Source organism: Rutidosis leptorrhynchoides, chromosome 4, assembly GCF_046630445.1.
Source record: "Rutidosis leptorrhynchoides isolate AG116_Rl617_1_P2 chromosome 4, CSIRO_AGI_Rlap_v1, whole genome shotgun sequence".
In the NCBI taxonomy this organism is placed as follows: domain Eukaryota; kingdom Viridiplantae; phylum Streptophyta; class Magnoliopsida; order Asterales; family Asteraceae; genus Rutidosis; species Rutidosis leptorrhynchoides.
The window spans coordinates 248,299,715-248,311,821 of record NC_092336.1 but is presented as its reverse complement, the minus strand read 5'-3'; the positions used below and the strand labels follow the sequence as shown (position 1 = coordinate 248,311,821).

The following is a 12,107-nucleotide window of genomic DNA, read 5'->3' as shown; positions in this document are numbered from 1 at the left end:
CATATTCAGTTGTTTCTGATTAAATATGTGTTGAAGACTTTTGTGGTCGGTATATATAATACTTTTGACCCCATATAAGTAGTGCCTCCAAGTCTTTAATGCAAAAACAACCGCTCCTAATTCCAAATCATGCGTCGTATAATTTTGTTCGTGAATCTTCAATTGTCTAGACGCATAAGCAATCGCCTTCGTTCATTGCATTAATACACAACCGAGACCTTGCTTTGATGCGTCACAATAAATCACAAAATCATCATTCCCTTCAGGCAATGACAATATAGGTGCCGTAGTTAGCTTTTTCTTCAATAACTGAAACGCTTTCTCTTGTTCATCATTCCATTCAAATTTCTTCCCTTTATGCGTTAATGCAGTCAAGGGTTTTGCTATTCTGGAAAAGTCTTGGATGAACCTTCTGTAGTAACCAGCTAGTCCTAAAAACTGGCGTATGTGTTTCGGAGTTTTCGGGGTTTCCCACTTTTCAACAGTTTCTATCTTTGCCGGATCCACCTTAATACCTTCTTTGTTCACTATGTGACCGAGGAATTGAACTTCTTCCAACCAAAATGCACACTTTGAAAACTTAGCGTACAATTCTTCCTTCCTCAATACTTCTAACACTTTTCTCAAATGTTCACCGTGTTCTTGGTCATTCTTTGAGTAAATAAGTATGTCATCAATGAAAATAATGACAAACTTGTCAAGGTATGGTCCACACACTCGGTTCATAAGGTCCATGAACACAGCTGGTGCATTAGTTAAACCAAACGGCATGACCATAAACTCGTAATGACCGTAACGTGTTCTGAAAGCAGTCTTTGGAATATCATCTTCTTTCACCCGCATTTGATGATACCCGGAACGTAAGTCAATTTTTGAATAAACAGACGAGCCTTGTAGTTGATCAAATAAGTCGTCGATTCTCGGTAGTGGGTAGCGGTTTTTGATGGTAAGTTTGTTCAACTCTCGGTAGTCGATACACAACCTGAATGTACCATCTTTCTTCTTGACAAACAAAACAGGAGCTCCCCACGGTGATGTGCTTGGTCGAATGAAACCACGCTCTAAAAGTTCTTGTAATTGGCTTTGCAGTTCTTTCATCTCGCTGGGTGCGAGTCTGTAAGGAGCACGAGCTATTGGTGCAGCTCCTGGTACAAGATCTATTTGAAATTCAACAGATCGATGTGGGGGTAATCCCGGTAATTCTTTCGGAAATACATCGGGAAATTCTTTTGCAATGGGAACATCATTGATGCTCTTTTCTTTAGTTTGTACTTTCTCGACGTGTGCTAGAACAGCATAGCAACCTTTTCTTATTAGTTTTTGTGCCTTCAAATTACTAATAAGATGTAGCTTCGTGTTGCCCTTTTCTCCGTACACCATTAAGGGTTTTCCTTTTTCTCGTATAATGCGAATTGCATTTTTGTAACAGACGATCTCTGCTTTCACTTCTTTCAACCAGTCCATACCGATTATCACATCAAAACTCCCTAACTCTACTGGTATCAAATCAATCTTAAATGTTTCGCTAACCAGTTTAATTTCTCGATTCCGACATATATTATCTGCTGAAATTAATTTACCATTTGCTAATTCGAGTAAAAATTTACTATCCAAAGGCGTCAATGGACAACTTAATTTAGCACAAAAATCTCTACTCATATAGCTTCTATCCGCACCCGAATCAAATAAAACGTAAGCAGATTTATTGTCAATAAGAAACGTACCTGTAACAAGCTCCGGGTCTTCCTGTGCCTCTGCCGCATTAATATTGAAAACTCTTCCGCGGCCTTGTCCATTCGTGTTCTCCTGGTTCGGGCAATTTCTAATAATGTGGCCCGGTTTTCCACATTTATAACAAACTACATTGGCATAACTTGCTCCGACACTACTTGCTCCGCCATTACTCGTTCCGACACCATTTGTTCCTTTCGTTCTATTAACCCCTGGTCCGTAGACCTCACACTTCGTCGCGCTATGACCATTTCTTTTACACTTGTTGCAAAATTTGGTGCAGAACCCCGAGTGATACTTTTCACACCTTTGGCATAGCTGCTTCTGATTGTTGTTGTTGTTGCGGTTATTATTGTTGTAGTTGCTGCTGTTGTTGTTGTTGTTGGGCCGTTTGTTGTAGTTGCGATTGATGTTGCGATTGCTGGGATAATTGTTGCGATTATTGTTGTAATTGCTGTTGTTGTTGTATTGGTGATTCTTATCACCGTTTTCCTCCCACTTTCTTTTGACTTGCTTCACATTGGCCTCTTCAGTAGTCTGTTCTTTAATTCTTTCTTCAATCTGGTTCACTAGTTTGTGAGCCATTCTACATGCCTGTTGTATAGAGGCGGGCTCGTGTGAACTTATATCTTCTTGGATTCTTTCCGGTAATCCTTTCACAAACGCGTCGATCTTCTCTTCCTCATCTTCGAATGCTCCCGGACACAATAGGCACAATTCTGTGAATCGTATTTCGTACGTGGTAATATCAAATCCTTGGGTTCGTAACCCTCTAAGTTCTGTCTTGAGCTTATTGACCTCGGTTCTGGGACGGTACTTCTCGTTCATCAAGTGCTTGAATGCTGACCACGGTAGTGCGTACGCATCGTTTTGTCCCACTTGCTCTAGATAGGTATTCCACCATGTTAACGCAGAACCTGTGAAGGTATGCGTAGCGTACTTCACTTTGTCCTCTTCAGTACACTTACTTATGGCAAACACCGATTCGACCTTCTCGGTCCACCGTTTCAATCCGATCGGTCCTTCGGTTCCATCAAATTCCAAAGGTTTGCAGGCAGTGAATTCTTTGTAGGTGCATCCTACACGATTTCCTGTACTGCTAGATCCAAGGTTATTGTTGGTATGTAACGCAGCCTGTACTGCGGCTATGTTTGAAGCTAGAAAAGTACGGAATTCCTCTTCATTCATATTCACGGTGTGTCGAGTAGTCGGTGCCATTTCCTTCAAAATAGTCAAATGGAACAAGTTAATCATACAGAATATTAAGAGTAGTTAATAGTATTTCGTAGCATAATATGAACTCATTTATAAAAGCTTTTTCTTCATATTAGCGTTTTATAAGTTTAAATTCGGGTAGTACCTACCCGTTAAGTTCATACTTAGTAGCTAATATACAATTCAACTACTACAATTCTATATGAAAAACTGATTATAATAATATTTCGCGTTCAAACTTTTATACAATATTTTAAAAACTTACAATACCGCTTATTTTACATAAAGCATGAAATATAGCACACAATAACTTTGATACAAGATAGTTGTGAAGATAATTCTAGCTAGTACACAAGTCGTTCAGCAAAGGCAATAAAGACACGTAATTCATACGTCCAGAAACAAGTCATGCATTCTGGTTTTACTAGGATTACTTCCCATCCTTGGTCTTGAGGAACATAACCGTTATGGCCGTTGATAAAATAGCGTGTTGTAACGTCGTCAAAGGGACGAGGGTTACGTAATGTCCAACAGTCCCGTAACAATCTAAAAACCTCATTTCTTACCCCAATTACCGACTCCGTCACTTGTGGAAACGTTTTGTTTAATAGTTGTAGCCCGATGTTCTTGTTCTCACTTTGGTGAGAAGCGAACATTACTAATCTGTAAACATAACATGCTTCTTTATGTTGCATGTTAGCCGCTTTTTCTAAATCACGAAGTCCAATATTCGGATATATTGAGTCAAAATAATTTCTTAACCCGTTGCGTAAAATAGCATTTGGGTTCCCCGCAATATATGCGTCAAAGTAAACACATCGTAACTTATAGGTTTCCCAATGTGATATCCCCCATCTTTCAAACGAAAGTCTCTTATAAACCAAGACATTCTTGGAACGTTCTTCGAATGTCTTACAAACTGATCTCGCCTTAAATAGTTGTGCCGAGGAATTCTGACCGACTCTAGACAAGATTTCATCAATCATGTCTCCGGGTAGGTCTCTTAAAATATTGGGTTGTCTATCCATTTTGTGTTTTTAAACTGTAAAATAGACAAGAGTTAGATTCATAAAAAAATACTTATTAATACAAGCAATTTTTACATATATCATAAAGCATAAGCACACTATATTACATATATTACACCACACGAATACAACTATCTTATTCCGACTCGCTCGTTTCTTCTTCTTCGGTTTTGGTTCGTTTTGCCAAGTTTCTAGGGATATATGATGTTCCCCTAATACTAACTGTCGTTTTCCACAACGGTTTAGAAAAACCTGGTGGTTTAGAGGTTCCCGGGTCATTGTTACAACTTAAGGACTTCGGGGGTTGACGATACATATAAAGTTCATCGGGATTGGAATTAGATTTCTCTATTTTTATGCTCTTTCCCTTATTATTTTCTTTTGCCTTTTTAAATTCAGTTGGGGTAATTTCTATAACATCATCGGAATTCTCGTCGGAATCCGATTCATCGGAGAATTTGTAATCCTCCCAATATTTTGCTTCCTTGGCGGAAACACCATTGACCATAATTAACCTTGGTCGGTTGGTTGAGGATTTTCTTTTACTTAACCGTTTTATTATTTCCCCCACCGGTTCTACTTCTTCATCCGGTTCCGATTCTTCTTCCGGTTCCGATTCTTCTTCCGGTTCCGACTCTTCTTCCGGTTCCTCTTCGGGAACTTGTGAATCAGTCCACGAATCATTCCAATTTACATTTGACTCTTCATTATTATTAGGTGAGTCAATGGGACTTGTTCTAGAGGTAGACATCTATCACATAATATCAAACGCGTTAAGAGATTAATATATCACATAATATTCACATGTTAAAAATATATAGTTTCCAACAAAATTTGTTAAGCAATCATTTTTCAAGTAAACACGGTCGAAGTCCAGACTCACTAATGCATCCTAACAAACTCGATAAGACACACTAATGCAAAATTCTGGTTCTCTAAGACCAACGCTCTGATACCAACTGAAATGTCCCGTTCTTATTGATTAAAAACGTTCCATATTAATTGATTTCGTTGCGAGGTTTTGACCTCTATATGAGACGTTTTTCAAAGACTGCATTCATTTTTAAAACAAACCACAACCTTTATTTCATAGATAAAGGTTTTAAAAAGCTTTACGTAGATTATCAAATAATGATAATCTAAAATATCCTGTTTACACACGACCATTACATAATGGTTTAAAATACAAATATGTTACAACAAAATAAGTTTCTTGAATGCAGTTTTTACACAATATCATACAAGCATGGACTCCAAATCTCGTCCTTATTTAAGTATGCGACAGCGGAAGCTCTTAATAATCACCTGAGAATAAACATGCTTAAAACGTCAACAAAAATGTTGGTGAGTTATAGGTTTAACCTATATATATCAAATCATAATAATAGACCACAAGATTTCATATTTCAATACACATCCCATACATAGAGATAAAAATCATTCATATGGTGAACACCTGGTAACCGACATTAACAAGATGCATATATAAGAATATCCCCATCATTCCGGGACACCCTTCGGATATGATATAAATTTCGAAGTACTAAAGCATCCGGTACTTTGGATGGGGTTTGTTAGGCCCAATAGATCTATCTTTAGGATTCGCGTCAATTAGGGTGTCTGTTCCCTAATTCTTAGATTACCAGACTTAATAAAAAGGGGCATATTCGATTTCGATAATTCAACCATAGAATGTAGTTTCACGTACTTGTGTCTATTTTGTAAATCATTTATAAAACCTGCATGTATTCTCATCCCAAAAATATTAGATTTTAAAAGTGGGACTATAACTCACTTTCACAGATTTTTACTTCGTCGGGAAGTAAGACTTGGCCACTGGTTGATTCACGAACCTATAACAATATATACATATATATCAAAGTATGTTCAAAATATATTTACAACACTTTTAATATATTTTGATGTTTTAAGTTTATTAAGTCAGCTGTCCTCGTTAGTAACCTACAACTAGTTGTCCACAGTTAGATGTACAGAAATAAATCGATAAATATTATCTTGAATCAATCCACGACCCAGTGTATACGTATCTCAGTATTGATCACAACTCAAACTATATATATTTTGGAATCAACCTCAACCCTGTATAGCTAACTCCAACATTCACATATAGAGTGTCTATGGTTGTTCCGAAATACATATAGATGTGTCGACATGATAGGTCAAAACATTGTATACGTGTCTATGGTATCTCAAGATTACATAATATACAATACAAGTTGATTAAGTTATGGTTGGAATAGATTTGTTACCAATTTTCACGTAGCTAAAATGAGAAAAGTTATCCAATCTTGTTTTACCCATAACTTCTTCATTTTAAATCCGTTTTGAGTGAATCAAATTGCTATGGTTTCATATTGAACTCTATTTTATGAATCTAAACAGAAAAAGTATAGGTTTATAGTCAGAAAAATAAGTTACAAGTCGTTTTTGTAAAGGTAGTCATTTAAGTCGAAAGAACGACGTCTAGATGACCATTTTAGAAAACATACTTCCACTTTGAGTTTAACCATAATTTTTGGATATAGTTTCATGTTCATAATAAAAATCATTTTCTCAGAATAACAACTTTTAAATCAAAGTTTATCATAGTTTTTAATTAACTAACCCAAAACAGCCCGCGGTGTTACTACGACGGCGTAAATCCGGTTTTACGGTGTTTTTCGTGTTTCCAGGTTTTAAATCATTAAGTTAGCATATCATATAGATATAGAAAATGTGTTTAGTTGATTTTAAAAGTCAAGTTAGAAGGATTAACTTTTGTTTGCGAACAAGTTTAGAATTAACTAAACTATGTTCTAGTGATTACAAGTTTAAACCTTCGAATAAGATAGCTTTATATGTATGAATCGAATGATGTTATGAACATCATTACTACCTTAAGTTACTTGGATAAACCTACTGGAAAAGAGAAAAATGGATCTAGCTTCAACGGATCCTTGGATGGCTCGAAGTTCTTGAAGCAGAATCATGACACGAAAACATGTTCAAGTAAGATCATCACTTGAAATAAGATTGTTATAGTTATAGAAATTGAACCAAAGTTTGAATATGATTATTACCTTGTATTAGAATGATAACCTACTGTAAGAAACAAAGATTTCTTGAGGTTGGATGATCACCTTACAAGATTGGAAGTGAGCTAGCAAACTTGAAAGTATTCTTGATTTTATGTAACTAGAACTTGTAAAATATATGAAGAACACTTAGAACTTGAAGATAGAACTTGAGAGAGATCAATTAGATGAAGAAAATTGAAGAATGAAAGTGTTTGTAGGTGTTTTTGGTCGTTGGTGTATGGATTAGATATAAAGGATATGTAATTTTGTTTTCATGTAAATAAGTCATGAATGATTACTCATATTTTTGTAATTTTATGAGATATTTCATGCTAGTTGCCAAATGATGGTTCCCACATGTGTTAGGTGACTCACATGGGCTGCTAAGAGCTGATCATTGGAGTGTATATACCAATAGTACATACATCTAAAAGCTGTGTATTGTACGAGTACGAATACGGGTGCATACGAGTAGAATTGTTGATGAAACTGAACGAGGATGTAATTGTAAGCATTTTTGTTAAGTAGAAGTATTTTGATAAGTGTCTTGAAGTCTTTCAAAAGTGTATGAATACATATTAAAACACTACATGTATATACATTTTTAACTAAGTCGTTAAGTCATCGTTAGTCGTTACATGTAAATGTTGTTTTGAAACCTTTAGGTTAACGATCTTGTTGAATGTTGTTAACCCATTGTTTATTATAACAAATGAGATTTTAAATTATTATATTATCATGATATTATGATATATAATATATCTTAGTATGATGTATGTACAGTTAAATGTCGTTACAACGATAATCGTTACATATATGTCTCGTTTCGAAATCATTAAGTTAGTAGTCTTATTTTTACATATGTATTTCATTGTTAATACACTTAATAATATATTTACTTATCATGTAACATAATTAACCAAGTGTATCAATATCTTAATATGATTCATATGTACCTAGTAAGACGTTGTTATAACGATAATCGTTATATATATCGTTTTCGAGTTTCTTAAATTAATAGTCTCATTTTTATGTATATAACTCATTGTTAAAATACCTAATGAGATACATACTTATAATAAAAACATGTTAACTATATATATAACCATATATATGTCATCGTATAGTTTTTACAAGTTTTAACGTTCGTGAATCACCAGTCAACTTGGGTGGTCAATTGTCTATATGAAACATATTTCAATTAATCAAGTCTTAACAAGTTTGATTGCTTAACATGTTGGAAACATTTAATCATGTAAATATCAATCTCAATTAATATATATAAACATGGAAAAGTTTGGGTCACTACACATGACACTACTACATTGTGGCATAGGAGATTAGGGCATGCTAACATGAAACTAATTCATAACATATCCTCAAAAGACATAGTTAGAGATTTGCCTAAATTAAAATATGAAAGCCATTTTTGTGATGCATGCAAAGTAGGAAAACAAGTTCATACAAGTCATAAACCTAAGAATTTCATTTCTACTAAAAGATGTTTAGAACTTTTGCACATGGACTTATTAGGGCCATCGGCCGTTCAAAGTTATGGAGGAAATTTTTATACTTTAGTAATAGTAGATGATTTTTCAAGATATACATGGACACTATTTCTAAAACATAAAAATGAAGCATGGGAAAGATTTATAATTTTTGCTACTAAGATACAAAACTTGCTTGGTTGTACTATAGTAACAATAAGAACGAATCATGGTAGAGAATTTGATAATGATGCTCAATTTGGAGTCTTTTGTGATTTAAATGGTATTAATCATAACTTCTCAGCTCCTCGTACACCTCAATCCAATGGGGTTGTTGAAAGAAAAAACTGAACTCTTCAAGAAATGAGTCGAACTATGTTAAATGAACAATCAATACCTCAAAAGTTTTGGAGTGAAGCTGTTGCCACCTCCACCTACATTCAAAATAGAGTCTTAATTAGGCCATCAATGGATAAAACACCTTATGAAATTTTAAATGGTAGAAAACCAACCGTAAGTCATCTTAGAGTATTCGGGTGCAAATGCTTTATCCTAAACAAAAAGGAATATCTTATAAAGTTTGAGCCTAAAGCTTACGAAGGAGTATTCTTAGGATATTCGTTAGAAAGTAAGGCATATAGGGTTCTAAATAAATATACAAATATCATAGAAGAATCCCTAGATGTCACCTTTGATAAAACTCCTCCACCACCTAAGACTAAACCTTTAGAGGATGATGAGGTGATCGAACAAGATGCTATAGAAATGATGCCAACTCAAGTCGAGTTCAATGACACAAATGAGGACGGATCTCATTTGAAACCAAGTAAGGATAACTTAGGGTCATCAATATATATTAAAAATGTAAAGGATCATCCTATAGACCAAGTCATAGGAGACATCAATACTAGAACCACTAGGTTACAAGTATTTAACCTAATTGCCAACTATGCTTTTATTTCACAAATAGAACCCAAAAATATTAAGGAATCCCTATTAGATGAAAGTTGGATAGAAGCTATGCAAGAGGAATTAAATCAATTCCAAAGAAGTGATGTATGGGATTTGGTTCCTTTACCGAGTGAAAGCAGCATCATAGGTACAAAATGGGTCTATAGAAATAAACTAGATGAGGATGGCAAAGTAGTTAGAAATAAAGCTAGACTAGTTGCACAAGGATATAGCCAACAAGAGGGAATTGATTACGATGAAACATTTGCTTTCGTCGCTAGGCTAGAGTCAATAAGAATACTTCTTGCATATGCATGTGCTGATAATTTCAAACTCTATCAAATGGATGTCAAAAGTGCATTTTTAAATGGTGTAATAAATGAAGAAGTTTATGTGTCACAACCTCCGGGGTTTGAAGATTTGAAAAACCTTATCATGTTTATAAACTTAAAAAGGCTCTCTATGGACTTAAACAAGCCCCTAGAGCATGGTATAAAAGACTTAGAACATTCTTAATAAATAATGGGTTTGAAATGGAAAAAATTGATAATACACTCTTTATCAAAAGGCATGAAAAGGATTTAGTCATAATTCAAATATATGTTGATGATATTGTATTTGGATCTACTAACGAGTCTCTTAGCAATGAGTTTTTCAAGTTAATGCATGATGAGTTTGAAATGAGCATGATGGGTGAACTCAAGTTCTTTCTTGGACTACAAATCAAGCAACTAGAAGACTAAACATTCATCAATCAACAAAAATACGTTCATGAAATGCTCAAGAAATTTGGAATGGAGAACTCGAAACCAATGGTGACTCCGATGGCAACAAATGTGAAACTTACTTTATAAGGAGAAGGAGAACCATTTAATAGTACTAAATATAGGGGAATGATTGGATCCCTTCTTTATTTAACGGTAAGTCGACCCGACATCATGTTTAGCGTGTGCTTATGTGCAAGATTTCAAGAGAATCCAAAGATGTCGCACGTAGAGGCCGTTAAAAGGATCTTTAGATACTTAAAAGGAACAATGCATCTTGGGTTATGGTATCCAAAGTTTACCGGGATTGATATTATGTGCTTTGCAGATTCCGATGATGGTAGATCAATGATTGAAAGAAAAAGCACAAGTGGAGTATGCGCGTTTGTGGGGCTTTGCTTAACGTCATGGTTCTCAAAGAAGAAAACATCCGTCGCATTGTCTACCACCGAAGCCGAATATGTAGCGATGGGAAGAGCGTGCGCACAAGTGCTATGGATGAAGCAAACCTTCCTCGATTACGGTATCATCTCATCTGAAATACCCATATGTTGTGATAATAAAAGTGCTATAGACCTATCGAAAAACCAAATATTAAACTCTAGGACTACACACATAGACATTAGGCACCATTTCCTTCGTGACCACGTCCAAAACGGTAATATTGTGATAGATAAGGTAGAATCTGCTAAAAACATAGCTGACATATTCACTAAGCCCCTTAAAAAGGAAACCTTTAACTTGCTTAGGAATGGGTTGGGAATGATGGAACATACTCCGTAAAATTTGTTCCTGATCACGCACGGTCGAACAACGATCGACCGTGATGAGAGCCGCCTGATGTCTGACGAATTTCTTTGTCTTTTATGCAACTCCTTTAATATCCAAACAACTTTTCCACCAACCACATCTCTTCCTTAAATCCTAACCACTGAATTTCTGGTTTTACTTTTGTCCTACCTTCAAGTATTCTTCAAAAAGTGGTCCATACTCTTTCAAATCTATTCAAGGTAAACACCTAAAACTTACTTCAAATTTTACCAAAGTGATTATATTCTTTCCAAAATCATAGGAACACTTATTTCTTGCATGAATTACTTAAATATATGAGTAAAATTGTTGTAAAAAGTTTTTTTTTAAGTCATAAATGCTTTGAATTTTTAAACTCACTCATGTACACACACATATGTTTGAACAAATCATTATGATACTTGTCAATCTCATGAATAGTATCTACTTTTGACAAACATAGAGTAAAATTCAAGATGAAACTTGTCTAAATTTTCAAAAGAAAAATAGTACAATTTAATTTCAAATTCATAGTTTTCAAAATGAGTCTAGACAAGGACTAATCTACACATGTTTAGCTTATAGATTTTCAAACTTAACAACTTGATTAGTTTGCTAAATTTGTGGTTTTTCTATGAAATGACCAACACGAGAAATCAACGTATCACGAACAATAGGTAACACATGGAGACTAGAACACTTCATGAGGAGCGTGTTGTTCATCATATCGAGTTTCCCGAGCTAACTCAACTTTTTTCCCATAACAATTGTTTCTCATTTCTTGAGCTTGATGAAACCATTTATCCAACTCTCATTAGGGAATTCTATGCTAATCTTGATGTTTCCAACCCCGATCAAGTGGCATTTCGACTTTTTAATACACCTTACTCTTGGTCCCTTGAACAATTCAGAACCATTATGGAAATTCCTTGGAACGGGCGTTCCTTCTATACTCCTTCAACCGATCTAAGATCACTCAATCCTACGTTTCTGTTGAAACCCATCTTAGATATCATCACCACTCCGGTAGTACAACGAAACCTCAATCAACGGCTTCGCATTCAA

The 12,107-nt window shown here is 35.0% G+C and overlaps 1 protein-coding gene across 1 annotated transcript; it reads left to right on the top strand.

Moving 5' to 3' along the window:
- The first annotated feature begins 10,472 nt into the window (after positions 1-10,472).
- On the top strand, positions 10,473-11,533 carry LOC139841543 (uncharacterized mitochondrial protein AtMg00810-like). The gene is made up of 2 exons (XM_071831753.1): positions 10,473-10,776; positions 11,484-11,533. Exons 1-2 carry the CDS (start codon positions 10,473-10,475, stop codon positions 11,531-11,533), a joined length of 354 nt encoding a protein of 117 aa, XP_071687854.1.
- The last annotated feature ends 574 nt before the right edge of the window (positions 11,534-12,107 follow it).

Coding starts and splice junctions, on each gene's coding strand:
- LOC139841543 (XM_071831753.1), top strand. CDS start 10,473: ATGTCGCACGTAGAGGCCGTTAAAAGGATCTTTAGATACTTAAAAGGA. Junction 10,777..11,483: donor GCAAACCTTCCTCGATTACG/GTATCATCTCAT, acceptor TCTCATGAATAG/TATCTACTTTTGACAAACAT.